Source organism: Engystomops pustulosus, chromosome 5, assembly GCF_040894005.1.
Source record: "Engystomops pustulosus chromosome 5, aEngPut4.maternal, whole genome shotgun sequence".
Lineage (NCBI taxonomy): Eukaryota > Metazoa > Chordata > Amphibia > Anura > Leptodactylidae > Engystomops > Engystomops pustulosus.
In genome coordinates this window covers 137,145,070-137,172,944 of record NC_092415.1, presented here as the reverse complement: position 1 = coordinate 137,172,944, position 27,875 = coordinate 137,145,070, and the positions used below count along the sequence as shown (strand labels likewise).

General features: G+C 41.3%; 1 protein-coding gene across 1 annotated transcript in view; it reads left to right on the top strand.

The window, feature by feature from the left end:
* Window positions 1–27,875, top strand: part of PKD1L1 (polycystin 1 like 1, transient receptor potential channel interacting) — a 315,437-nt gene that overhangs the window by 221,536 nt on the left and 66,026 nt on the right. Inside the window, exons 43-51 of the mRNA XM_072153131.1 lie at window positions 111–284; window positions 1,129–1,248; window positions 1,344–1,416; window positions 3,925–4,028; window positions 7,464–7,644; window positions 14,695–14,827; window positions 15,297–15,381; window positions 24,879–25,049; window positions 25,173–25,291. Of these exons, the coding sequence (XP_072009232.1) occupies window positions 111–284; window positions 1,129–1,248; window positions 1,344–1,416; window positions 3,925–4,028; window positions 7,464–7,644; window positions 14,695–14,827; window positions 15,297–15,381; window positions 24,879–25,049; window positions 25,173–25,291 (1,160 nt within the window). The remainder of the gene's footprint in view (window positions 1–110; window positions 285–1,128; window positions 1,249–1,343; window positions 1,417–3,924; window positions 4,029–7,463; window positions 7,645–14,694; window positions 14,828–15,296; window positions 15,382–24,878; window positions 25,050–25,172; window positions 25,292–27,875) is intronic.

The window sequence follows — 27,875 nt, the reverse complement described above, 5'->3', positions numbered from 1 at the left end:
TTTTTGAAGGAAATTTTAAAATAATGAATCTGAGAAGTGACTTTAAGGAATTTAATGTGTACAGGAGATTTTGTATACTTATATTTATGTATTCATTTATTTTTAACCAGCTCTTTTACTGCAAATTTACTGAATATCTGGAGGATTTCCATTTCTGGGGTTCTGTCTTTTGCCAGCCTTCCTACAGTTGGTTTTCCCTTACACAAAGAATAACGGCATGTTTTGTTTTATTATTGGGATACATGTGCATGGATGTTTTACTTATTCACTGGATTGAAGAACAGGTAAGTGATTAAATTGTGTTGTCACACATGTTGATTTCAAGATGTAGCAGTTTAATAATGTAAATTTGTGTTTAACCATTTTAATTTTTTTTTTCCAGAGTACAATTTATTTACATATTAGATTATTTTCACTTGACAAATAGATTGCATAAAATACACACATGCACTTAAAGGGTATCCATAAAATGCCTTTAATTGCCCTACATCAATCTCAGGGAGACAATAGTATAATTACTGGCTAATTAATATTTGCTTTTGTGTCATTAGTTTGTGTGAATGTCTTGCCACAAATCCAAGAACAATTGGCCATTTGTCATCGATTTGTGAGTACCGTTATTGCACTAATGACTACAATGACAATAATACTAGACTGCCCGTGTTTGTGGCACAAGTATAGGGCCTGCTCCATCTTTTGCAGCTCAGGTAGTCAGCTCATGGAGTGGGCCAAGGAATCTATGGTCATGTGGATGAGGCAATAGAACTAAATGCTGTTGCATCACTGGCAAGAACACCCGTCCAAAATTCAAATTCTTCTGCATAAGGGCTTACATTCTATTGTCTTAAACACCCGATGGAAACTTGGGTCTTAGAATTCAGATGTGTAGTTCTTGTGCATCTTGTAATCATTTTCACATGAGGGGAAATATAATTGGATCATAATTTAGATGATATTAGTACCACTGAATATTCTCTTATGCCACCAGGTTCTGCTGGTTCGTATCACCATAAATGCCTACATGTTGTAAGTTAATATTGTGTTCTAGGAGTGCTTTGACTTATTTATTTAAATGTTTTACATCTTTTGTCACATTTCTTTTTTTTTTTTTTTTGGGGAAATTACAAGTACACTGTAGAGATGGGCCTTCTTGACATTTCAACTATTTCTATGACATGTGGACTAAAAGCTACTTCAGCTGTGTATCCACTTGTAGTAGTACTATCCTTCCTGTTCAGACTTAGTCAGGTATGTTTCCAATTATATAAATATAATCTTTAATACATGTTTAATGCATACATTTCACAGACATTTGAAATTTTTTTTTTTTTTTTTTATTATAGAAAAAGTTAATCAAAGATTCAGAAGACAACCGATTTAAAGTTCTAAAAGGCTCTCAAATAAGTACTACTGAAGGTGAGAGAAAGCTGGAAAAATTGCATAAACAGTGTTATTAATATTTTCTTTTTTGGATTTACAGTGCCTTGTGAAAGTATTCATCCCCCTTGAACGTTTCTACCTTTTGCCACATTTCAGGTTTCAAACATAAAGATATAAAATTGTAATTCTTTGATGAAGAATCAACAACAAGAGGGACACAATTGTGAAGCAGAATGAAATTTATTGGATATTTTACACTTTTTTGTAAAATTAATAAACTAAGAAAATGGGGCATGCAATATTATTTGGCCCCTTTATTTTCAGTGCTGCTAACTCACACTAGAAGTTCAGTGAGGGTGCAGTCACACGTCGCGTTTAACGTATGCGATCAAAAAGGCATTGCAACTGGTGAAGAGAGATTTGCCAAATTAAACAGCTGTTTAATGCATTATTATTTTTAAATAAATAAATTATTTTAATGCATTTGTTAACACATGCGTTTTGTAAACGTAAATGTTAACAGATGTTTAATTAGGCAAATCTCTCTTTAGCTGTTGAAATGCGTTTTTGAACGCGATGTGTGACTGCAACCTCAGGATCTCTGTTGTCCTAAATGGTGATGATGGGGATAAATAAAATCAACCTGTGTGTAATAGTCTCCGTATATATACACCTGCTCTGTGATAGTCTCGGGGTTCTGTTGAAAGTGCAGAGAGCATCATGAATACCAAGAAACACACCAGGAAGGTCTGTGATACTTTTGTGGAGAAGTTTAAACCCACATTTGGATATGGAAAGATTTCACAAACTTTAAACATCCCACTGTGCAAGTGATCGTATTGAAATGCAAGGAGTATCAGACCACTGCAAATCTACCGAGACCCGGCTGTAACTCTAAAACAAACTGTCATCTCAAACAAGAAGAAGACCGAGATCCGAGATGCAGCTAAGAGCCCCTTCACTCTAGATGAACTGCTGAGCTCTACAGTTGAGGTGGGAGGGTCTGTCCATAGGACTGAACAACCAGTCGTAAACTGCACAAATCTGCCCTTTATGAAAAGAGTGGCAAGAAAAAAGCTACTCTCAAAAATATCCACAAAAATTGTTTAAATTTTGTCACAAGTCACCTGTGAGACGCACCAAATATGTGGAAGAAGCTCTGGTCAAATGAAATCATAATGTAACTTTTTGGCCATAATTCCAAACAATATGTTTGTGGTAAAAGCAACACAGCTCATCACTCTGAACACACCATTCCCACTGTAAAACATGGTGGTGGCAGCATCATGGTTTGGGCCTGCTTTTCTTCAGAAGGGACAGGGAAGATGGCTAAAATTCATGGGAAGATGGATGGAGCCAAATAAAGGCCCATTCTGGAAGAAAACCTGTTGGATTCTGCAAAAGACCTGAGACTGGGACGAAGGTTTATCTTCCAACAAGACAATGATCCCAAACATCAAGCAAAACCTACAATGAATGGTTCACAAATAAACGTATCCAGGTGTTAGAATGGCTAAGTCAAAGTCCAGACTTGAATCCAATCGAGAATCTGTGGAAAGAGCTGAAAACTGCTGTTCACAAACGCTCTCCATCCTACCTCAATGAGCTCTAGATGTTTTCCAAGGAAGAATGGGCAAGAATTTCAGTCTTTCAATGTGCAAAACTGATAGAGACATACCCATGCGACTTGTAGCTGTAATTGCAGCAAAGATTGGCACTACAAAGTAATAACTTAAGCCCTTAACAGCCAGGCCCTTTTCCTTTTTGCATTTATATTTTTTACACCTTCAAAAATCCATAATTTTTTCATGTAGAGAGCTGTGTGAGGGCTTTTTGTTTGTGTAACAATTTGCACTTTACAGTAACCATGTTTAATATCCCTTGCCTTGTACTGGGTAGCAGGAAAAAAATAAAAAAAATGCTGTGAAATTGGTGAAAAAATGCATTTGCACAGTTTTCTTGTGGGCTTTCACAATGCACCCCAAGTGACATGTCTTCTTTATTCTTTGGGTCAGTAGGATCACGGGGATATCACATTTTATACAGGTTTTATAATGGTTTCATACATACATAAAAATTAAAACCTCCCGTGCAAAAAAACTCTTCATTTTGTCATCTTCTGGCATAATAACTTTTTTTTTTATACTTCGGCACACGGAGCTGTGGGTATGTAATATTTTTGCAACTTTTGATGACTTTTTCAATGCTACCATTTTAAGGACTGTATGGCCTTTTGGGTAGCTAATGAAGACACAGTAATTTCTAAACACTTTCACACTGGATGAAGTGTCCAGTCATTTTTATGGCTGTACACAGGTCAACATAACCCCTGACTAAAACTAAAATGTCCGCTTGATCTTCAAAATTGCACCTGTAGAGAAATATCTCTCACACAGCTGTACTTGAAAATCAATGCTATTCATGTCAGGATCTCCATATGAATGTAAAAGGATGCAAACCAGATAATCATTTGGATGTCTGCCACAGGAGTATCCTTAGGTTATAACCCATGCAACATTTTTAATGTGTTATTGCAATTTGTAGGTCATCAACGTTCCACATCAGCAGCCGACACTATGTTCGAATCCAATCTAACGTGGCAACATTTCCAGTACTGGGCATATGATGCTTGGAAAAAGAAATACAAGGTAATGATGGGTAAAAATGTATCTATCATAGCATTGTTTGATGATACATCTAAATAGAATGGCCCTTAACTCCATGACACTAAATCCAGTTTTCATTCTGACAAAGCCTTAATTTCAATTCTAACATATAGTAGACTAAAACTTTGAGCACGGTTGTTAGTTGGGTCTAACTTGCTGTATGGCATCTGTTTCTGTTTGCCTTCCCGTGTGTGACCCCGGCTTGTCCTTTCACTCTGTTTCTGCTCTGTATCTAACCCCAGCTTGTATCCTGAACCTGTGCTGCCTGCCACAACCCTTGGCTTGTTTACGGTTCTTCTTGTACGATGCTTGCCTTCACTCTGCACTGATTCTGACACCCTCTCTGCCTGATCCCTTGGTACCACTTACTGGGGTCTCTGTGCCCACTGGGCCAGCTGCTATCCACACTGAGACCACCACAAGAGGTACCGGCCTTGTGATCTCTCTGCAGCGAAATCAGGATCTCTGTATAGGACTAAAAGGGTGAATATCAGAGAGGTCCAGGGATAATGCCCTTAGTGTTTGGCCCAAAGCCAAACCCGTTGGATAGCACACTGGGTTCACAACCCGCTGCTTGTTACAGGGGAACATAAGTGGAACAACTGCTTGGATGAATAACTGCTACAATGGATAAAATACATGAATTTATTACATAAATGAATAATGCTGCATAAGCCAGCCTCCAGATGCAATCTTTATTTACAGAATACCAGTTGGACCTGTACAGTAACCTGTATAGTGTTTTTAAGTGGAGGTGAAGAGTGAAAATATCAATCAGGTCCAAATACCGACTGTAACTTTTACAGTAGAGATCTCCAATTTACACAACCCCAGTTGCTTCTGTAGCTGAACCTATGGAAGGGTACAGGTATATTCAATTTTATTAAACAAAAAAATTATTAGAAAAAAATGAAAAAAAATAAAATAAATATATATATATATATATATATATATATATATATATATATATATATATATATATATATAATATAGTGAACACCACTCAGAGTAGCAGAAAACCTATCACCTACAAGATTTATTTGCAGTTCTGGAAAGTTTTTCTGTCATTTTTAGGTAAAAACACTAGATATGTCTAACCCAGATTTTAGCACCATATTAGAATATCTTCAAATAGGTCTTTAGAATGATCTAAAACCTGCCACCTTAAAAGTTTAAGTTCAAGTTTCAGCTTTAGCTGCTTTGACCAGGACATAGCCAGTCACCCCTGGATTTCTAAATTTTTTAAAACCTCAGGAAGATTCTGTCCCTCCATTAGGTCCCAGGGAGGAAATCTAGACCTATCTTTGAGAAGCTTTATCGAGATTTCTCTTACAGGTTCAAATGGTGCATCTGACAAGGATTTTAGGACCACTCAGCTTAAAAAGTGGGAGAAATGGCAGATCTGTCCTGTAGACCTCCATATTTTACTTTACTTCAGGACAAGATTATCATTTTATCAGAGCCTCAGTTCCTTCGAAAATAGTATCAAACTTTCCCAGGTCACAGAAGGTAGTCTGTCCCTCTTGCTGTACAAATATAAAATCAGCAAGGGGAAGATCCTTAAATAATCTAGGTCTAAGATGCAGCACTCTTTCATACTTGGAAATCTCTAGACCATAGTCAGATTAGTTTATTTGTTCTCTTTTGAGGAAAAAATAAAGGGGACAATGGTAGGATTTACAGGCCTCACAGTCACGGAAAGGGTTGGAAGTTTTAAGTCAATTTTTTTGAAGGTCTTGAATCGTGTCAACTGGTGACCTTCTGGTCTGCAGGCTGCTTAATCAGCTCTGGAAACATTGAAGAAGATTTAGTGAAATTTCAGGGTCAGTAAGTTACACTCCAATATGGTATGATATTCAATTAAAAGAATAATAAAGAGTGATAACATAAAGGTTTGAATAGGAGTAGGGATCACTAGGATATTTCTGCTTTTTCAAAATAGGTAGATTATCACGTTTGCAGAGTTTAATGATTATTTGGGATCAAACAGGATTTTTTTAATTATTATAAGTAATTCATAGACTGGTTTTATCTAAATACAGATACATTGTGGTAGACGATACTTTTGGATGGGTAGGAAAATTGTCAATCTTTAGGATTTACAAAATATTTATGAAAGAACAATCCAGTAGAATCGCATAATTTTCAGACTTTGGGAACAAGAGAGGGGTTCTTTCACCAGAATTAGGTAACAAAATATATAGGAAGTGTAGTTTGGTGTCACTTAATATGAATCACAGAATGATGCACTTTAATTTTATTCATATGCTACCCAATTTACTCTTGTAATTAATTTGGCTGGATTGGCTGAGGGCATGTGTTGTCCAAGATATGGGTGTGCAGAGACAGATATGCTACACTAAAGTTGGAAGTGTGGTAAGGTATATTCTTTTGGGGTTGAAATTCACTCACAGATTTAAAACTGTCTTAATTTTAATTTTGAGTTTTCAGACCTTAATTCTTAAAGAGGACATGTCACCCCCCAAAAAGACTCCCATCAAATATGCCCCCATAATCCTACCTTTTTTCCGACTATAACATTGGCCCGGCGCTGTGAATAAGCCCTTCTGCAGCCGCATCGCATAGAGCCGGCAGCGGTTGTGCAATATATGCACTGCTGCTGGCTATTCTTACAGGTCCCTGCTGACAGGGGAGTGGAGGGGGTGTGTCGGCCGGCCCCCTCATGAATACAGCCGACTGCTGCTCATGATAAGAGGATCCGTTATCTACATGTTATTTGGTAAGAGGTCGGATCATTCTAAACAAACTTTTGCAACATAAATTTTTGAATAAATGGTATAAATAGAAAGCTGCTGGGGAGATGATTATGGAGGCATATTTGGTGGGGGTCTTTTTGGGGGGGTGACAGGTCCTCTTTAATGCTTTTAACAGTCAGCTACCCAGTTGTTAAGTTTTAATCATATGCAGACTTGTACTATTCTCAAAAGTACTGATGGCGAGAAACTAGATAAAATCCACTCCTCATGCGATCTACATCCTACATTTGCATTTTTTTGTCTGTATGTATTTTACTAAACATTTATTTTAGTTAAAAATTTGTCTTAATACTGACTAAAGTTTCTATGAAACTGTTGGCTATTTATACCTTTCTCAATACTATGGGGCAATCTATTAGGACTGGCGTTATGAACACCAGTCTTTAATTTCACCCTCCACTGGTAGATATACTAGGTTGGACCAGTTTGAAGCAGTTCTGACGTTGCAGTTTTATGACAGAGACTATACAAAATATGGGAAGGCTGGGCGTGTGGAATGGAAATCCGCCAAAACTGGTGGAAATGGGGCTGTTTACCAGCCTTCTCAACTGCAAGACTGTCACCAATATGTGTCCTGAGTGTGCAATCCCCTTATAGTAGTTGCAGTTTTAAACATCACCTTATCTGTTTTTTTGTACAGAGGGATTTTTCAGCTTCAAGCATTCACTTTGGAAAGGAAAGCAGGAGGTACAAGAATCAATGTCCTTCAATTTCCTCTCAGATTTCAAGTGGATTTGAAGACTGTAGCTCCAACAATGGAGATAAAGCTGATCTGAAAGTATTCAAAAATTATGAAAATGGCTCTTCGGAGTTTTCATCAGGTACTGCAACTTGATTGTCTTATGGCAAAATAGGTCTGTGAAATTAACTATTGAGACCATTTTTATATAACGATGGTATTTAAAATTGTATAGCCTGTACAATGTGACAATACAAATTTGCTCTGCAATTTTTGCATGATTTATCTGGTTACCAAGCTTTCTGACACTGGGCAGCACATTTTGCTCCAGAGTTCCTTGAGTCTTAAGATTTTATTGTACCCTGAACAGATTCTGGACTCTCTGTGATAGATGCAGAAAAAAGCCAACAAATAAATTAGGCTTTTCTGTGTTTTTACAGTAGGTGTATTTTCTTATTTTTTTCTGCTGTCAACATATAGCTGATTTGGCTTGCCAAAATGGTCCAGCTTTGTTTCTGCAGGCCAAAGGACAGCCTCCCAGAAGCTTTGTGGTTTTTCAATATGTATTTTGGCAAATTCCAGTCTTGCGTTTTTGTGATTTGTATTCAACAGTGGTTTTCTTCTCAGTTGTCTTCCATTCAGACAATGGAGCAGATTTACTTACCCGGTCCATTCGCGATCCAGCGGCGCGTTCTCTGCGCTGGATTCGGGTCCGACCGGGATTTAATAAGGTAGTTCCTCCGCCGTCCACCAGGTGGTGCTGCTGCGCTGAAAAGCATCTGAACGCGCTGGAGTTCACCAGCTCGGGCTGAGTGAAGGTAAGCGCGTCCCGAGCGACACATTTTCCGTTCTTAAATGCACGGTTTTCCCTCTCTCACCATGACAGCACCCAACCAGAGAGAGGGATCCGCCTCCAGGGACAGGAAATCCAGACCTTAAAATGTGCGGTACGCCCCATCTCCTTCAGTGGTTTCCTGTCTCTGACGGGGGATCCAGTGAGTCTCGGTGAGGCTCAGGAGTCGCGGTGAAAGGGGGGAATGGGAGGCCCAGGTAGCCCCGGGTGGCTGCACAAAATCCCCCGCCAAGGCTTACCGGAGGGGGGACACTCGGCAGGGCGCGTATGTGAATGCTGCAAAGGGCAGCGCAGTCTGTGGGTGCAGACGGACTCAGGCGTGCGCAGGAATGGAGGCGGCTGAGCGCAGTTTTCCACTCCTCCCCGCAGGGGTCTTTGGGAAAATGGCGCCGACTCCACTTCCGGCGGGGACCGGAAGTGGCGCGCCGTTCAGCGTCCCACGTGGGAGTGACGTCACGAGCGGGAGAATTGAAAAGGAGATCCCACACAGGAGTCCTGTGTGTTGTTCTAGCACTCACAGCCAGCCACAGGAGCTACTCCAGTTGTTGGAAGAAACGGAGTTGTACCCTCTCCACTGAATAAGATGAGTTCTAATGAAGGTGGTAGAGAATCGGTGGACACTGCTACGGTAAAATTTGGGTAGAGGGATAGTCCGCTGATTGGTGAGTGTGGCCTTACCATGCCTTTAAACTGGTCCTGATGATGTCTTATGTGATTCTTGTTTTAGAGGGAAGAATCACGTAGGGGGAAAGCCTCTGTAAAGTCTAAGAATCGTGCATGTAGAATCTGTGGAGATAATCTGCCTGACTCATATTTAAAACCTAATTGTGACCAATGTGTTCAGCGCCTGTTAGCACAGGATCAGTCAGCCTTGTTTGAGTCCATGCGTATGCTAATCCAGCAGGAGGTGCGTAGTTCTGTGCAGGAAATAAGGAGATCCCTCAGGTCAGAGAATTGCCCAGGCACTTCCAGACAATTTGAAGATTCTGGCCCTAGTCCGGAGCAGTCATCTGAGTCAGAAGAGGAGGACAGGTCAGGTAGACCCCTGTTTCCTATTGAAGACATTGATCATCTTATTAAATTAGTAAGATCGACCATGGAATTGGAGGAAGAAAAAGAGGAGCGCTCCGTAACGGACGTTATGTTCCAGTGTCTAGGCGAAAGGAAGAAAGAGTTTTTTCCTATCAATGAGAATATTTCCTCCCTTATCCAGGCAGAATGGCGCAAGGCAGACAAAAAGGTTTTTGTCCCTAGGGCAATGAAGAGGAAGTATCCTTTTCCAGAAAAGGAGACAGAGATCTGGGACAAGGCACCGAAGGTAGATGTTGCAGTTTCTAAAGTCTCTAGGAAGAGTGCGCTTCTGGTGGAGGATTCGGGTGTGCTTAAGGATCCCATGGATAAGAAGGCAGATAGCTTTCTAAGGCGCTCCTGGAAGGCTGCAGCGGGCGCATTTAAACCTAACATCGCTGCTACATGTGTCTCTAGATCTTTATTTGTTTGGCTTTCCCAGCTGGAGGAAAAAATTAAGACTGGAGCTTCTAGGTCACATCTTATTTCAGAGGTTACCACTGCGCAGAAGGCCTCAGCCTTCTTAGCTGATGCCTTGGTGGACGCCTTACGGTTGTCAGCAAGATCGGTGGCTTTATCCAATTCAGCCAGAAGGGCCTTGTGGCTGAAAAACTGGGCAGGTGACCTTCCATCTAAGAGCCATTTGTGTAGTATCCCTTGTGAGGGGGAATTCTTGTTTGGATCTGCTCTAGATAACATCTTGGAGAAGGCAGCAGACAGAAAAAAGGGATTTCCAAGTTCAAGACCTCAGGAAAGGAAATTTTTTCGCCCCTCAAGGCGATTTAGATCTCCCCAGAGATCTGGAGACAAGAAGGAGGGATGGCGATCCTCTAGAAAGTCTAGGGGTTTTATGTTCTCCCGACCTCAGGATTCCAGTAAACGCCCCGTTCAGCAATGACGCCAGGGGTCCTGTGGGGGGAAGACTCTCCCTGTTCAAGGAGGAGTGGAGAAAGATTACAGGGAGCAAATGGATCTTGGGGATCATACAGGATGGCCTAAAGTTACCTTTTCTATCCCCTCCCCCAAAGTGTTTCAGGATAACATCAGTGCCCGGAAGAGCAGCAAAACAGGCTCTGGAAGCCGAGGTGAAATCCTTACTAGAGAAGGAGGTGCTCAGGCAAGTGCCACTTCAAGATCAGGGGACAGGATTCTATTCAACCCTGTTCCTTATAAAGAAGCCGGATGGCTCCCTCCGCACCATCATAAATCTAAAACCACTGAATTGCTACCTGCAGGTGGACAAATTCAAGATGGAGTCAATAAAATCAACCATAAACCTGCTCTTTCAGGATTGTTATATGGCTTCCATAGACCTAGCGGATGCATATTACCACGTCCCTATTCATCCAGACAGTCAGAGGTTCCTGAGAGTGGTGGTGATAATGAATGGCACCTCCAGTTCAGAGCTCTACCCTTTGGAGTGGCTATAGCTCCGAGAGTCTTCACAAAACTGATATCAGAAGTGGGAGCCTACATACAGAAACATCAAGGCACTTTTGTGCCATATCTCGACAACTTCTTGCTGATTGCAGGTTCGGCAGAAAAGTTAGAGATCCTGATAAAGGTTGTAATGAAGATTCTACATCGCCTGGGTTGGATGGTGAATCTGAAAAAATCCTCCCTTACTCCTGCCAGGTCAAAAATATTTCTAGGCATCAGACTGGATTCCATTCTGCAGAGATCTTTCCTTCCACAGGACAAAGTGGTGAAGATAGTAACCTCGGTGGAGAAGTTGTACAGACAGCCATCCCCTACCATAAGGGAGATTATGAGGACTCTGGGTCTCTTCACAGCAGTAATTCCAGCGGTACCTTGGGCGATGTATCATGCAAGACCCTTATAGCTCTTCATGTTGGGGAACTGGAAGGGGGACCAGTCCTCCTTGGACCACGAGATTACGCTTCCCCAGCAGATCCTGGATTCCCTGGGATGGTGGCTAAAAGAAGAGAACCTCCAGACAGGCAGACCTTGGAGAGAGGAGAATCCCCTATCTATGATCACGGATGCGAGCTCCTCGGGTTGGGGAGCCCAGGTCAAAGACCTCCTGTTCCAGGGGTCATGGAACGAAGAATCCAGGAGGAGATCCTCAAATTACAGAGAATTAGAGGCCATCCTGCAGGTGATCAGACAAGCTTTGCCGGTGATTCGGGGGACAGACCTGAAGATTGCCTCAGACAATGTCACGGCGGTGGCATTTGTGAATCGCCAGGGAGGTACCAGAAGCGGGTCCTTAATGAGCCTCTCAAATCAGATCTTTGGGCTAGCAGAGGCCAATCTAAAATCAATATCGGCAGTACACATAAGGGGCACGGACAATTTGGAGGCAGACTTCCTGAGCCGTCATCTCTTACGACAGGGGGAATGGTCCCTGAATCGGAAGGTGTTCTCCAGGATAACCAGACTCTGGGGTCAACCAGAGGTAGATTTATTCACCACAAGAAGGAACAGGCAGGTCAAGCTTTTCTGCTCCCTAGACCCGAGAGATCGATCATTGAGTCTGGATGCTTTCTCAATAAAGTGGAACTTCAGCCTCTCCTATGTATTTCCACCTCTGTCTGTCCTCCTGAGAGTTCTGAAGAACATAAGGCAAGACCAGGCCAGAGTCATTCTTATAGCCCCTTTCTGGCCCAGGAGGGCATGGTTCTCAATACTGAGGGAACTATCGATATCGGATCCTTGGATCCTCCCAGAGAATCACGATCTCCTCTCCCAGGGCCCAGTATTCCACCCGCAGATTGCGAACCTCCATCTGACGGCCTGGAATTTGAGAGGCGTATCTTGAGAGAGAAAGGCCTCTCAGACAAGGTAATTACAACCCTGCAAAAGAGTAGGAAGTTAGTTACCTCTAAAATTTATTTCAGGGTCTGGAGAGTATTCTCAGATTTTTGTAGTCCAGGGAAAATAGACTTGGCTCATCCAAATATAGCTAAGATATTAGATTTTCTGCAAGCGGGATTAGATAAGGGCTTAAAACCAGCCACTCTTAAAGTACAGGTTTCTGCCCTTAGCTCTCTGTTTGAGTCCCCCTTAGCCTCTCATCCCTGGATATCTCGGTTCATAAAAGCGGCATCTCGTATGACCCCATTTAGGAGATGTACGGTGCCCCCTTGGGACCTCACTCTGGTATTAAATTATCTGATAAAAGACCCCTTTGAGCCCCTAGAGACTTGTTCACTAAAATGGTTGACTATTAAAGTAGTTTTTTTGGTAGCAATCACTTCAGCCCGTAGGGTTGGAGAAATATCGTCTTTGTCCTGTAGAGCGCCTTTCCTTAAGGTTCTAGATGACAGGGTAGTTCTGACGACAGACCCGGCCTTTTTACCAAAGGTAGTCTCTAGATTCCAAAGATCCCAGGAGATCAGGCTCCCCTCCTTCTGTAGTAACCCTTTTACGGATAGGGAAAGCGAATTTAACAAATTAGATGTTAAAAGGGCCATTGAAGTTTATTTAGACAGGACTAGAGATTGGAGAAAATCGGATAGTCTTTTTGTTCTTTTTGGAGGCAAGAATAGGGGGCAAAAGGCCTCAGCTATAGTTATAGCCAGGTGGATCAGGCAAGCTATTAGCTCTGCTTATGTAGCAGCAGGTCAGCCGATACCAGAGGGTCTAAAAGCCCATTCTACCAGAGCAGTCTCTTCCTCATGGGCGGAATTCAGAGAGGTATCGGTTAATCAAATTTGTCAGGCTGCCACCTGGTCTTCTCCTCACACTTTCTATAGGCACTATAGGCTGAACATAGTAGTTGCACAGGAGCTTTCCTTTGGGCGAAGAGTTCTTTCTTCGGTAATCCCTCCCTGAATTTTTCGTCTATATTATTCTCTCTGGTTGGGTGCTGTCGTGGTGAGAGGGGGAAACCGGTAATTACTCACCAGTAATTGTGTTTCCTTGAACCACGACAGCACCCTGGTTATTCCCTCCCTTGTAAAATTCTTTTCAGTTTCACACTTGGGTGTTAAGTGTTATGTGTGTGTCACAGAGGTGTGAGATTCTCTCATTGAAAGTGATGCTGAATTATACGGTGGTCAGAAATAATCAAAACAAGTCCCATGCAGTCTCTGTAATCCACTGAAGGAGATGGGGCGTACCGCACATTTTAAGGTCTGGATTTCCTGTCCCTGGAGACAGATCCCTCTCTCTGGTTGGGTGTTGTCATGGTTCAAGGAAACACAATTACCGGTGAGTAATTACCGGTTTTCCGAATACGTCGGGTTTTCGTTAGGCCACGCCCCCCGATTTCCGTCGCGCACATGCCGGCGCTGATGCGCCACAATCCGATCACGTGCGCCAAAATCCCGGGGCAATTCAGGTACAATCAGCGCAAATCGGAAATATTCGGGTAACACGTCGGGAAAACGCAAATCGGGCCCTTAGTAAATTACCCCCTATATCACCAGACCTTACCCAATTAAACTACTAGCCACTCAGGTGAGGTTTCTCATAAGAGGAAGTTCTAAAAAAGAACATTTCATACCATACCTGTTTAACTGTTATTTATGAAGTAACCTTCAAAGTTATGTGACAATAAGCATAAAAAAATCATATTTTCCTGAGACAAGTCAAGTTTAAAGGTAGCAGGTGGAGTGTCACTTCAGCCACCCATATCTTCTGTTCTATAAAAACCTAGAAGGTATCTAGCCACAGAAACCTCAACCTATTTGGTATTATAGCCTTAACCTTTAACAAGTTTGTACTTCATTTTCTTTCTAACCTCCTGAGAAAACTCTCCTTAGCCTTTTGTGATCCATGGTCAGTGTGGCACATTCAATAACACCACACAATAATAATACCTTAATTTATAAAGCACACACAGATTCCGCAGCGATGCACAATGACACTTTACACCTTATAAATAGGCAGACTAACTAAAGAAATCTGACACTAACTACACCAAGCAGGTTTGTGTGCAGATGGCTTGCTATGGCTTTAAGATGAAATTATTCTATATAGTATCAACCAGTCCAGTTTTTTTTTTCTTTAGTTTTTTCATTTGAACCGTAATTTAAAAACAGTAGGGCTTATATATATATTCTGACAATTTGGGATTTGCGCCGCTGGGACAGTCATTTAGGAGGGTACTTTGGCGCACGTGATCAGATTTTGGTGCAACAGCTCCGGCTTTCATGCGACTCAAATTGTGGTGTAAAATGTAATCCCCTATCCAAAATTGGGGGAGTTTTATTAATAGTGCCATCACCATGTTTTGGTTCCAAGTTACAACACTAGATGTTTTATGTGGAATACTTAAAATAAAAATGTATTTTGTTTCCTCAGTTCACAGCTTGATTGAAAATTCACTCTTCCATGGGAACAAAGTTTTGCCTTCATGGTGTGTCTATGTGGCTTGGACCATTTGTGCTACATTTAGCTTGCTTTGCATGACAATTATTGTAGCATTTGGCTTCAGGTACAGTAGTGTTTTTACTATATTAATTAAGATATACTGAAACGCGAGAGGAGTGGAAGCTGTTTTAGCTGCAAAATGTTGACCAAGTTTGTAAATGCCTATAGGTACATGCCCCCGGGTGCTAGTGCTATGTTTGTAAATGCAATGGTAGTGCAATGTGTAACTGCACCCTTACACTATTTTATGACAAGGCCCAGCCACTATGATTCCTTTATCTGCCATTTGTGGGGGTTCTGGGAACTTGTCCTGGGTGCTCCTAATGATCTGTTTTTTGTCACCGGTGAATCATTTATGATCATTTAATAAATCCTAAATGCCCTTCTATTAGTTGTAAATCTATAGATATAACCACCCTTCTGTATGAAACAAAATCGCAACAAAAACCATGCATGTTAGTATTTTATTCACAATAGTGTTTATTCAAGCCTATGAATATGAAAATGTAGTTAACTATGCTTTTAATTTTTAGGTTTGGACCAACCAAGTGTGTGCTCTGGTTACATTCAGTGTTTTTCTCTCTAATCTACTGTATTTTTATCATCCAGCCCTCTTTGGTAAGAGATACTTGTTTGTAACACCTTATTTTACTTTTGTATAACCTCTACTATACTGTATACTGCAGCTCTACTTGGTCAAAGCAGCTGATGGTTCAATCCAGGGGCGTAACGAGGAGAGGCCGGACCCCATAGCAGATTTCTGCATGGCCCCCATCCCCATTAAATAAAAAAATAATAATTTTAACTTACATTGTAAAATCACACATGTTTATACATTAATATACACACAAAGTTCTACACTCATACACACAATAATACTCTTACACACATACACACAGGTGAACTCTATATATATATATATATATATATATATATATATATATATATATATATATATAATATTATATTTATTGCGTGAGGAGGAGGGGTCGGGAATGTGCAACATCCCCCACCGGGGCCTAGCCTTTTCTCGGGGCCTGGAGTCAGCCGGAGCCCGCAGTACCTGAGTGGCTGGCGGTTGCGGCCTAGGAACGCTAGTGTCACGGTGCTTGGTATGGGGAACCGGAGGGCTGTCCTACAGCCTGGCAGGTCTCCAGCAGGGTGGTGTTGGCAAGAAATGATGAGGGAGAGGCTGCTATAGCGGATCTCCCTGGGGCAACCCTTTGGTGTCTAGAGTATGAGTCTCTGTGTGGTGGACAGGGTGCCTGTGATGATGGCAGCCGGAGTAGCAGGGACCAGACGGAGGCAGAGGTTGAACAAAACAACTTACAGTTCTTTATTGGAACCGACAGGAACCGCAGCAACGTGCCTTTAACAGAGTAGTGGAGTGCTGAGATGAAGTTGGAGGGAGCCACAGGATGTAGAGCGCCAGCCTGGATGCAGAGGGCAGGCTGGGAGGTAGCTGTGTCCTAAAAGGATGCTTCAGCTTGTCCTGGGTTGCTTCAGGTATCACCCTTAAAGGTAGGATGATACCCCTTTCCTCACTAAACTAGCTATTAGCTCCACTCTTCAGGCAGGGGCTAGGCTCTTCCTGCTCTGGTCTGGTATGCTAGCTGTACAGAGTCTGTACTGGAGTAACGCCAGTCTGCTTGTGCAGACTCCTAGGTCTGACTGCTCTCTACTCTCTTCTGAGAGAACTCCCCTTCTTCCTCTTCTAGAAGTTTCCTGACAGGGTCTTGTAACTCCCCTTGTCAGGTGGTGGCTACTCCTCCAATTACATCTCAGCTTACATCTCAGCTCACAGAGACAAATTATAACACATGTGATTGGCTGACACATATGACATCAGACAAAACAGTTAACTCCTGCCTTGCCAGGCAGGATCTACTACTGCAGTGTTCCCCTGTGTCCTATAAGGACTATGTAGTGTGATGTAGTGACATGCTGTGGGGCTGACTAGACCCTACACAGGCTGCAAGCTACATGGTGGGACGTATTTGCAACCACTCCTCTGCCTTGCATCGGCGAGGGTGTTGCAAATGCACAACTGGGTAGCCTGGGCAGCAGAAAATGAATACACTACGTTCCCGCCTCCACTTCTTCGAGTGGGAGGGGCTGCATAAAGCATGGAAGACATTGGATAGTATAAAATAAATAAACTATGCTCCCTACTCCTCTCCATCGGAAGAGGGTGAATGTGCTGCCGGGCCTTCTAAGTACTGGACAGGGTGCAGGGACAGATTAAGGGATGGGCCTGGACTCCTCTCCACCGGCTTCTGTAATGAAATTGTGCCGCAGCACACAATAAATAATTATTCACCCTTGCGGCCCCATAGCGGCCACTACAGCTGTAGTTGCGCCCCTGTTTCAATCCACAACTTCACCAAATGTAACAAATTAAATACCAGTTTGCAGGTCTTCAGCTAATATCTAGTTATTTTAACCCCTTAACGCTCTGCGCCGTAGCTCTACGGCGCAGAGGTATAAGGGATGTATGAAGAGGGCTCACGGGCTGAGTCCTCTTCATACAGAGGTGGGGGTTTTTGCATTTTGCACAAAACCCCCACCGCTAATAACCGCGGTCGGTGCAAGCACCGACCGAGGCTATTAACCCTCTAAACGCCGCCCGCAAAGTCGCGGGCGGCGTTTAAAAGACGGCGGCGCGCGGGCGCCGCCATCTTTTTTTCGATCGCCACGCCCCCGAACGTCATCGGGGGGCGGCGATCGGTTACCATGGTAGCCTCGGGTCTTCTCTTGACACGAGGCTACATGGTTTATGCAGGTTCGTTACAATGAGCCAGTGGCTCATTGTAATGTAAGACCTGCAAAAACGCCATATATTGCAATACTGTAGTATTGCAGTATATGGTAGGAGCGATCTGATCATCTAGGGTTAATGTACCCTAGATGGTCTAAAAAATTGTGAAAAAAAAAAGAAAAAAAAAAGTTTAAAAAATAAAAAAAATTAATAAAATATTAAAAGTTCAAATCACCCCCCTTTCCCTAGAACGGATATAAAACATAACAAACAGTAAAAATCACAGACATATTAGGTATCGCCGCGTCCCAAAATGCCCGATCTATCAAAATATAAAAACGGTTACGGCCGGCGGTGACCTCCGAGGCGGGAAATGGCGCCCAAATGTCCGAAATGCGACTTTTACACCTTTTTACATAACATAAAAAATGAAATAAAAAATGATCAAAATGTCGCACAGACCTCAAAATGGTAGCAATGAAAACGTCGCCTCATTTCGCAAAAAATGACCCCTCACACATTTCCGTGCGCCAAAGTATGAAAAAGTTATTAGCGTCAGAAGATGGCAAAAATTTATTTTTCTTTTTTGTACACATTCGTTTAATTTTTGAAAATGTATTAAAACACAAAAAAACCTGTATAAATTTGGTATCACCGCGATCGCACCGAACCAAAGAATAAAGTAGGCATGTTATTTGGAGCGAAGAGTGAAAGTCGTAAAAACTGAGCCCACAAGAACGTGACGCACGTGCGGTTTTTTTTCAATTTTTCCACATTTGGAATTTTTTTTCAGCTTTGCAGTACACGGCATGTTAAAATAAATAACATTACGGGAAAGTAAAATTTGTTACGCACAAAATAAGCCCTCACACAGGTCTGTACACGTAAAAATGAAAAAGTTATGGATTTTTGAAGTTGGAGAGCGAGAAATGAGCCGGAAAACCCTCCGTCCTTAAGGGGTTAACCAAAAAACAGGAGTGGTAGAACACAAAGAACAGGTGCAAGTCATTATGAAGGTAAGGTATGATGAAAGACTTGCACCTGTTCTGTGTGTTCAACCTCACCTATTTTTGGCTCACAATAACTGAAGGGAAATAACTGAAGTGCTAATGGAGATGTGAACTGGACCTAGCAGTACTTAAAGTGTTGCACAAAAATGTAGCACAATGTGTAAACATAAAGAATAATAGTTTTTTTGGTCTTTACATAACTTTTAGTTTGCATTTTAACAGTTTTCCTGTTTGTATGCTCTGTCTAATTTTCAGTTGTCTTGGAGCTGGTGGTGGAGAAACTAATATGATATTTGCCTTAAACACAGCACAGAAACTAGAGGACTGTTTTGTTACACGTTCATGCTTAGAAATATCAACAGTATATTAGAGGGCATCATATGTGTAGTACTGAGATATATAGACGTGAATAAAGAACTTGGAGTGATATTCAATGCTCTGTGTTATTTGCAGAAGTATCTTAGGGTTACGCCACACATGGCGTTTTGAACCAGTTTTTGGTCCGTTTATACTCGAGTATAAGACGACCCGAGTATAAGCCGAGACCCCTAATTTTACTACCAAAAACTGGGAAAACCTATTGACTCGAGTATAAGCCGAGGGTGGGAAATGGATTGGTCACAGACCCCCCCCCCCAGTATATAGCCAGCCAGCCCCCTATAGTATACAGCCTGCCCCCAGTAGTATACAGCCACCCCAGCCAGCCCCCAGTAGTATACAGCCACCCCAGCCTGCCCCCAGTAGTATACAGCCACCCCAGCTTGCCCCCAGTAGTATACAGCCACCCCAGCCTGCCCCCAGTAGTATACATCCACCCCAGCCTGCCCCCAGTAGTATACAGCCATCCCAGCCTGCCCCCAGTAGTATACAGCACTGCCCAGCTTGCCCCCAGTAGTATACAGCACTGCCCAGCTTGCCCCCAGTTGTATACAGCACAGCCCAGCTTGCCCCCAGTTGTATACAGCACAGCCCAGCTTGCCCCCAGTAGTATACAGCACAGCCCAGCCTGCCTCCAGTAGTATACAGCACAGGCCAGCCTGTCCCCAGTAGTATACAGCACAGGCCAGCCTGCCCCCAGTAGTATACAGCACAGGCCAGCCTGCCCCCAGTTGTATACAGCACAGCCCAGCTTGCCCCCAGTTGTATAAAGCACAGCCCAGCTTGCCCCCAGTAGTATACAGCACTGCCCAGCCTGCCCCCAGTAGTATACAGCACAGCCCAGCCTGCCCCCAGTAGTATACAGCCCAGCCCAGCATTAAAAAACAAAAAACAAAACTTATATACTCGCCCTCCGGTGGCCCCGATCTGCAGCGCTGCTCCCCCGATGTCCTCGCGGGTCCTCTTCTGGCTTCCGAGCACCTGTACATTGCGCTGGGCGCCGCCATTGCTGTCTCCCGGGCGACAGCAATGGCGGCGCCCACACGATGTACAGAAGGCAGAAGAGGCGCCTGGAAGCCAGAAGAGGACATTGAGGGAGCAGATCGGGGCCACCGAAGGGTGAGTATATAAGTTTATTATTTTTGAAGTATTTTTTAACTCGTTGTGACTCGTGTATAAGCCGATGGGATGATTTTCAGCACATTTTTTGTGCTGAAAAACTCTGCTTATACACGAGTATATACGGTAAAACCTGTCAAAAACGCATGCCTTTTTTAACGGACTGCTTAAAAAGGGACCAAAAACGGGTTCAAAATGCCATCTGTATCATCACCCTTAGTGTTTTCCTCACTGGACTACTGCCCACTCCCTCCTCCCCTATTTAGAGAATTCTGTTGTGAACTGTTACAATGTATTCATTTTGGATGGAAAAAATGAAAAAAGGCTCCACAAAGTTTGATACCCAATTTCACCCGGGTACAATGATATCCCATATGTGATGGTAACCTGCTGTATGGGCGCACGGACGGGCATAGAAGGGAAGGAGGCGCCATCCAGAGCAGATTTGCATTGTCACGTTGTACAGGCTATTTTTTTTTTCTTTTTTTAATGCGGACCTATAGGGGCTTATTTTTTTGCCACATGGGTTGAACTTTTCTATTCCATAATTTTGGGGCATCTATAGCTAATTGGTGAGATTTTGTTAACTCTTTGTTGGTGGAGTAAATGAAAATCATACATTTTTTTAAAGATTATTTTGGGTTTTTTTTTTGGCCCTTTACATACCATAAAAATAGTATATTATTTGATTTGTATTCTATATTTTCCGTCTGACAAATATGATTAAGGGCTTATTTTTTGCAAGAAGTGTTGTTCTTTTTAGTGGTCTTATTTTAGATTGTGTGACTTTTTTAATCACTTTTTAGAGCATTTTTTAAAGGGTATCAATTAAAAATGATAGAAAAGTAGGTGCAGTATCTTACTCTGGCTGGAGCGAGACTTACACCCCATATTCCACCAGCAATCGGCCTCTCTCCTGCCTCACTACAGTGGCGCAGTCCTTCTAACCGGCTCACCCACTACTTAAGGCATTTTATCCAAAACCACAGGACTAGGTCTATTAGATTCCACCCCAGCCGAGCATATGTGAGTCTCTACATTGCATCCAGTGTATGTTGCCTTTGAACCTGAGGAAGGGGACAATTCGTCCTCGAAATGCGTCATCCATAAAAATAAAGCCTTTAACACACATCTTGGACTTTACTGTTACATTTTAGCTCTAGGGGCAGTGCGCACCTATAAACCTGTGTTTTTTGTACCTACTTTTCTATTGTTCCTTACACCGCCAGTGTCCCACTGCGGGTCACGGGAGACGCTGCAGCCCGCCAGATTCACTACTAACCTATTCCACCAGTTCATCTGAATACCATCAATCTTTCCATCATCTCTAGCATCAGGCGCCATGTGTTCACTCCTTTAAGCTACATCAATTAAAAATTATCTATTTTCTGAGAGTTTATTTGATGTTGTTTTTTATGGGGTTCACTTAGCGGGTCCAGTAATTATTCTATTTTATTATGCAGATTATCACAGACTTAGCGATACCAAATATGTGGGGGTTATGTGTATTTTATTCAATTTTACAAACTAATTTGGAGAAAATCTTGTTCATTTTAGCATCACCATCTTTTCATATGCATAACTTTTTTATTTTTCAGCTGACGAATCTGATTAAGGGCTTATTTTTTGTGAGTAGAGTTGTTCTTTTTAGTGATCTTTATTTTAGAGTGTGTAACATTTTTTAAATCACTTTTTAGAGCATTTTTTTTAAAGTAGTAATTAAAAATCATCTTTTTTCAGAACATTTTTTTTTCTGCGTTTTCCGTGCAAGTCCAGTAACGATTCTGTTTTTATAGGAAAGTGACATTTTAAGGGCTTATATTTTTATGTATTTATTTTTATTTATTCTTATGTTTAAGCCTTAGTATTTTTAACTTTTATTACTTATACAAACTTGAACTCTGATCGCTGGTTCAAGTCCAATACACTGCTCTACAATACTAATTCATTGTAGAGCAGTGTTAACTGTCTGAGTATGCAGATGCATGCGCAGACAGTTTACAGTCAGACTTGCAAGGGCTCTGACTGATCAGGACATCGGGCAGCCCCGGAGCACTCGGCAGACCTCGGGGCTGCTCACAAGAGGATCGGATCTCTCGGTAAGCGGCACATGGGATCCGATCCATAAGGGGAAGACCCTCATGCTTGACCATGGCGTGTAAGGGGTTAACACTTGCAATCAGAGCCAGCTCTGATTGCGGATGTTACAGTGCGGTGTCAGCTGTAATAGCTGACATCCGCAGCTTCTGGTGCCGGCTCAGTTCGGGTGACGGTGCCAAAAGTGCGATGTTATAGAACGTCCCAGTGCGGGAAGTATCTACCCACAGGCACGTACTATAATGTCCTGGTGGGCGTAGGGGTTAATACCACTCCTTTTTGCTAAAGGAGAGGAAATTTTTTTTTAAAACTTCTTTATGAAGATAGTTACCGTTTATACTTGAGTATAAGGCTTTATACTAGGGGGCTGGCCATATACTGGGGGGTTTCTGGCTATATACTGGGGGCATGTGCTTGCTGGCTTTATACTGGGGAGGCTGTGACCAATGCATTTTCCACTCTAGGCTTATACTCGAGTCAATAGGTTTTCCCAGTTTTTTGTGTTAAAATTAGGTTCCTCGACTTATAAATGGTACTTTATTTTTATTTCCATTTTTCCCATATATGAATCAATTTTAAAATCTCTAGGTCCCTGTCTGGCAAACGAAACTCTTTCATATAGCATAATTTTATCCACAATATTAATCCAGTGCTCCTTACATGAAGCTTCATTACTACCACATTTTCTAGGATCCTATGGAGTACTGCTGTACTGATTGATCTATCCACGATCCTAAAATACTCAAGTTAGCAACTTGATCTGTGTGATCTCTGATGTTACTAAATCTTAAATATAAACAAATATATCTTCCCAAAACCTTAGAATTGTAGGACATGACCGTATAATATGAACTAAATTTGCCCCTGCGCTGTTGCAATGTCTATAATTTCTCCGGATCTTCAATTTAAAGGACTTCTACCACCAGGATCAAGGATTGTAAAGCAAGCACACTGGTAACAAATACTGGTGTTTGGCCACTCTGGAAGGATCCACTCTTCTTTAAGCTTCCTATGCTCTTATTTTTAGGGAACAAAAATGCAAATGATAGATTATGCAAATGGTACGGTGCCGTGGCCTGAGTCCAACGTTGAATAATATATATAAATATATGTATGTGTTTGATTACAACCTATACCACAATGTATAGAAGTGTAGGGCAGCTCCTACTCATCTCCTCACAAATTCTTGTTCCTACGCATTAGCCACAGGCGTGGGAATTGGGCCGGCCGGTGGTAAGAGGTTCCCTTTAATATGATATGTTTTTTCAAAATAGGTGAAGGATTATTGTACCCTCTTCAAAATGTGACATGTATTTTCTTCCCAGAAAAGTCAACAACTCTGGGATCTGAAGATTGGCCCATGAAGTCTCCCAAAAAACCATTTGTATTTAATAATTTCTTCAATGTCCTCCATCTTTTAAACAATCATTTAAAAATATTCCATTCTTGGAACTTTACTGTAATTAAAATCACAATTTCCAACATGGATCCCATCGGTTTTTGTGATTTGTGTTAATGACCAACCTGGTCATCTGTGCAGCTATAAAATAACATAAAAAAGGTACCCCTCCCCCCATATCTTCTTCTGTCGGAATGTACAAATACAACAACTTAATGTGGACATTTTCCCGACCCCCACCTCAGGTCCTTTCAGGTTGACTATATCACCTTAAAATATTATTCCTCAACTCTTAATGGGCAGGTTCAATTTGTATTGAGACCAATTCTATCGTCCCTAGATGGCGTCAATTTAATTGCTAGGTGTATCCTAAATATCTAATATAAAAATGCAAGTAAATTTTTCTCCCCACATACCCTTCTAAACAGAAAAATATATCATCCCCCTCATCAATTTGTTTGTTGAACAGAGCCAAATTAATAATTGAAACAATAAATCCCAAGCACTCCCCAAACCAGGATTTATTTTGGCAAATAAAAAGAGTAAATACAGAATTTTTTCATCAATGAGTAATTTTTTTCAGTCCTTTTAAGCTTAGTCTAGCCTTTTATGTGTTTGTGGAAAAATCATGTAAATCTACCAGGATAGGATTGCTCTTGGTTGGGCACCATAGGTTGGTCTCTTAAATGGGAATCATTGGACATCTTTTAAAATACAGGCGGTCCCCTACTTAAGGACACCCGACTTACAGACAACCCATAGTTACAGACGGACCCCTCTGCCCACTGTGACCTCTGGTGAAGCTCTCTGGATGCTTTACTATAGTCCCAGACTGCAATGATCAGCTGTAAGATGCCTGTAATGAAGCTTTATTGATAATTCTTGGTCCAATTACACCAAAAATTTTGAAACTCCAATTGTCACTGGGGCAAATGAAAAAAAATTGTCTAGAACTTCCATTATAAAATATACAGTTTCGACTTACATACAAATTCAACTTAAGAACAAACCTCCAGACCCTATCTTGTATGTAACCCGGGGACTGCCTGTAATGCATCTTTTAATATGTTAAAAAAAAATTCTCCAATTTGGGTGTATTTGGAATTTTTCCTCCAATACAAAGTAATTAATATTAGTATTTCCAGTTCTTTTCTACAAACCTAGGACAGTCAAGCCTTAGTTGCATAGTTTCAGCAACCAATATGCTTATTGGGGCACTTTATTTTGTGTTCATGAAAATGATGAAAGCTCCTTTTTAATTCTCATGAGGGAACTTAAAACAATGAACAGTTATACCTCTGGGGGTGAGTTCATAAGCTCAGTAAATAATAACCAGTATATTTTTTGTCTTCAGATTTTACTTATAGCACTCATGGTAGCATGGCATAAAAGAGAGAAGACTGACTTCTTTTTGGAATCTGTAAACAAAAATGTAAAGTACATTGATGGTGAACCCTGTCTAACTCTGCAGAACTTAAGTGCTTACTCTCGACAGAGCAGTCATGAAACATCAAATTTTGAAAAGGTATGTTTTTAGATTGTTTTTTTCTAAATGTTTGTTCATTTAGAAATCTTTATTCGTATATTTGTCAAAACCTGAATAATTGTGGGTTTTTGTTTCTTTCAACTATCTACGTATTTTAAATAGATCCTTGCTGCCAGAAAAAGAGCTCGATATTTACGATTGGCTCGTCCACCTACTTCAGCTCAATTAAAACCAGCCAAAGACAAACTCAGGAGGAAAACTATTGTTGGAAAAATATTTAGGTAAATCACACACTTCAATGAAAGCGTTTACTTAAAAAAAAAAAAAAAAAAAAAAAACTAGGTAATGGAATGTTACATTGCTTCTGTATTAAATATTAACATTTTACATCAGCAACCAGTTTTCTTAAAAATCTTTTAATTTCATTTTGCTAAACTATCCTAAGGATACGCCATCAGTATCAGCTCAGACAGGTTAAGATTGTCAGCACCTATGCTAATCAATTTATTGGAACGCTGAATGCAATAAATCCCAATTAAAGGGGTATTCTCGTCTGGGCATTCACATTCAGTTTCATTAATCTGCCATATGTAAACATTTCTTCAATTAGATGTTGTTAAAATAAATGTTCCTGTGTGAAGATAATTTCTCATAAATGTTGCCATATAGTCCCTTAGAAACGAGATGGCTTCCTCGGATACGGCCACCTCTGCTGGAGTGAGTGCACAAAGAAACAAAAGGTTATTGTATATAAAATGTCCTGGAGTTACTACATGTCACACAGACGTCCTGTGGTAATGATTGCTGAATCCTGGTGGTCCGACAGGACTCTTTAGCGCAGGTCTGGCCACCGCTGCCAGAGTATGACGTGGTCGTATCCGAGGAAGCTATCTCGTTTCTAAGGGTCAACATGGCTACACTTATTTAAAAAAATGTTCCTGTGTGAAGATAATTTCTCATAACATCCAAATGAAGAAATGTTTACATAAGGCAAATGAATTCAATTAAATGTAAATGCCCAGATGGGAATACCCCTTTAAGCCCTTGGCCTTAAAGGAAATCTTCCATCAAAATCAAGCATGGATAAACCAGGGATATTTGCTTACAGGTACAGGCACCATGACTGTGGTAATATTTTGATATTTATTGTGCATGGCCGTCTTCCTTCTTAAATTAACTTTTAAAATTATTCTAATGAACCTGAAAGGCTACTGGGGCAGTTCCCAGGGACCATCTGTGCTGTGATTCAGACTATTAGACTGTCTCACCTAGCTTCTCTGTTCCTGCTCAGCGCTCCCTGTCTCCAACTGGGGCTGCTGCCTTAAAGGTCTGTGGAGCGATGTAATCTAGTTTCTTGTACTACTTTTTGCAACTGGCAAGTTTTTGTGCAACTTTTTACGCAAAATGTGTCAGCAATGGTGTAGTTTTCAACTCTTTGCAGCTTCTACTGTATGGACGCAATTTTGGACTATCATACATTTACAACTTAAAAAGGCGTGGGATGGCTTATGGTAAATACAGGGTGTTTCTTAAGCAGCAACAGGTGGGTGGAGGGAGAACAGTATGAGTGTGCACCGGCTAGTAGTTATATACACTGTAGATCAAAATGAGAGAACATGAGATTTTTTGTATATGGTACACCATGGTACTAGAACATTATTTTACAAAATAACCAAAGAATATCAATATAAAAATTTTATTTTGCAAAAAAACATGATGATCATTATTGGAAAAAGGCAATGACTGTAGCACAGAGAAAGATGAGAACAAATTTTTATGAAGGTTACAGCAGTCACCAATCAATAGGAAGTCTACAGGCTTTTGCTTTGAATGATTTCAGCACATCTTCTTCCAGTCTCTTCCATAGATCATTGTCTGTTGTGGTTTTCTTGTTCACAACTCTGTCACCAAAAGTTTGCCAGAGGTTTTCAATGGGTTTAGAGCGGGGCTCTGAGCTTTCCATTTCACTGTTCCACTTGTCTGTTTCAAAATAATGTTTTGCCCATTTTGCTGTGTGAGAGGGTGTATTGTCATGCTGATTGAATGAAGAACGCAAGGCAGGAACCACTAGTTAAAGAAGTTTAGCTGTAGGAGAGGTCCAACTGTGAAAATATTCCCCAAACCATGACACTTCCTCAACCACCTTTCACTGACTTCTTTACATGCTTTGGATTCAGTCATTCCCAAGTTTGCCAAAGAACATACCGTTTCCCATCAGATCCAAATAAATTTAACTTGCTTTCATCACAAATAAACTGTGGACCACTGTTCCTCTGTCCCCTCAACATGATCTTAAGCAAAGTGGCATTTAGCCTTTTCATTCTTTCTTCTAATGAGAGGTTTGGTAACTGCAGAGTGGGCTTTCAGTCCAAATGCTCTTAAACGTCGAGATGTATGAGAATGCAGATCCTTGCCCTGGTCAGTGCTGAACTGGCGTGCAATTTAAACCTTTTGAAACGATTACCCACTGTGATTCTCTGCATTGTTCTGTCCACTCTTGCATTTTTCTTTTGAATATGACCAGCCTTTTTAGGGGACTTGAATGTTTGTTAGATAATGAAAGAAATTGGCTCTAGGTCCCAGATTTACTTACAGGTTTCTGAAAGTGTTCTTTTTTTTCCCAATATTCTCATTTACATATTTATTCTGTGTTTTAGACTTTCACAGAGGACTTCGCGATGACCTTGACATTTAGGAAATTATGTGGTGTTCTCTTATTTTGGTCTCCAGTGTATGTGCCCTGTCTGGTTGATGTACAGTAAATATGTACACTGGTTATTGTGTGTGTATGTATGTATGTATATATATAATATATATGTATGTATGTATGTGTATATATGTATATATATATGTGTGTGTGCATTA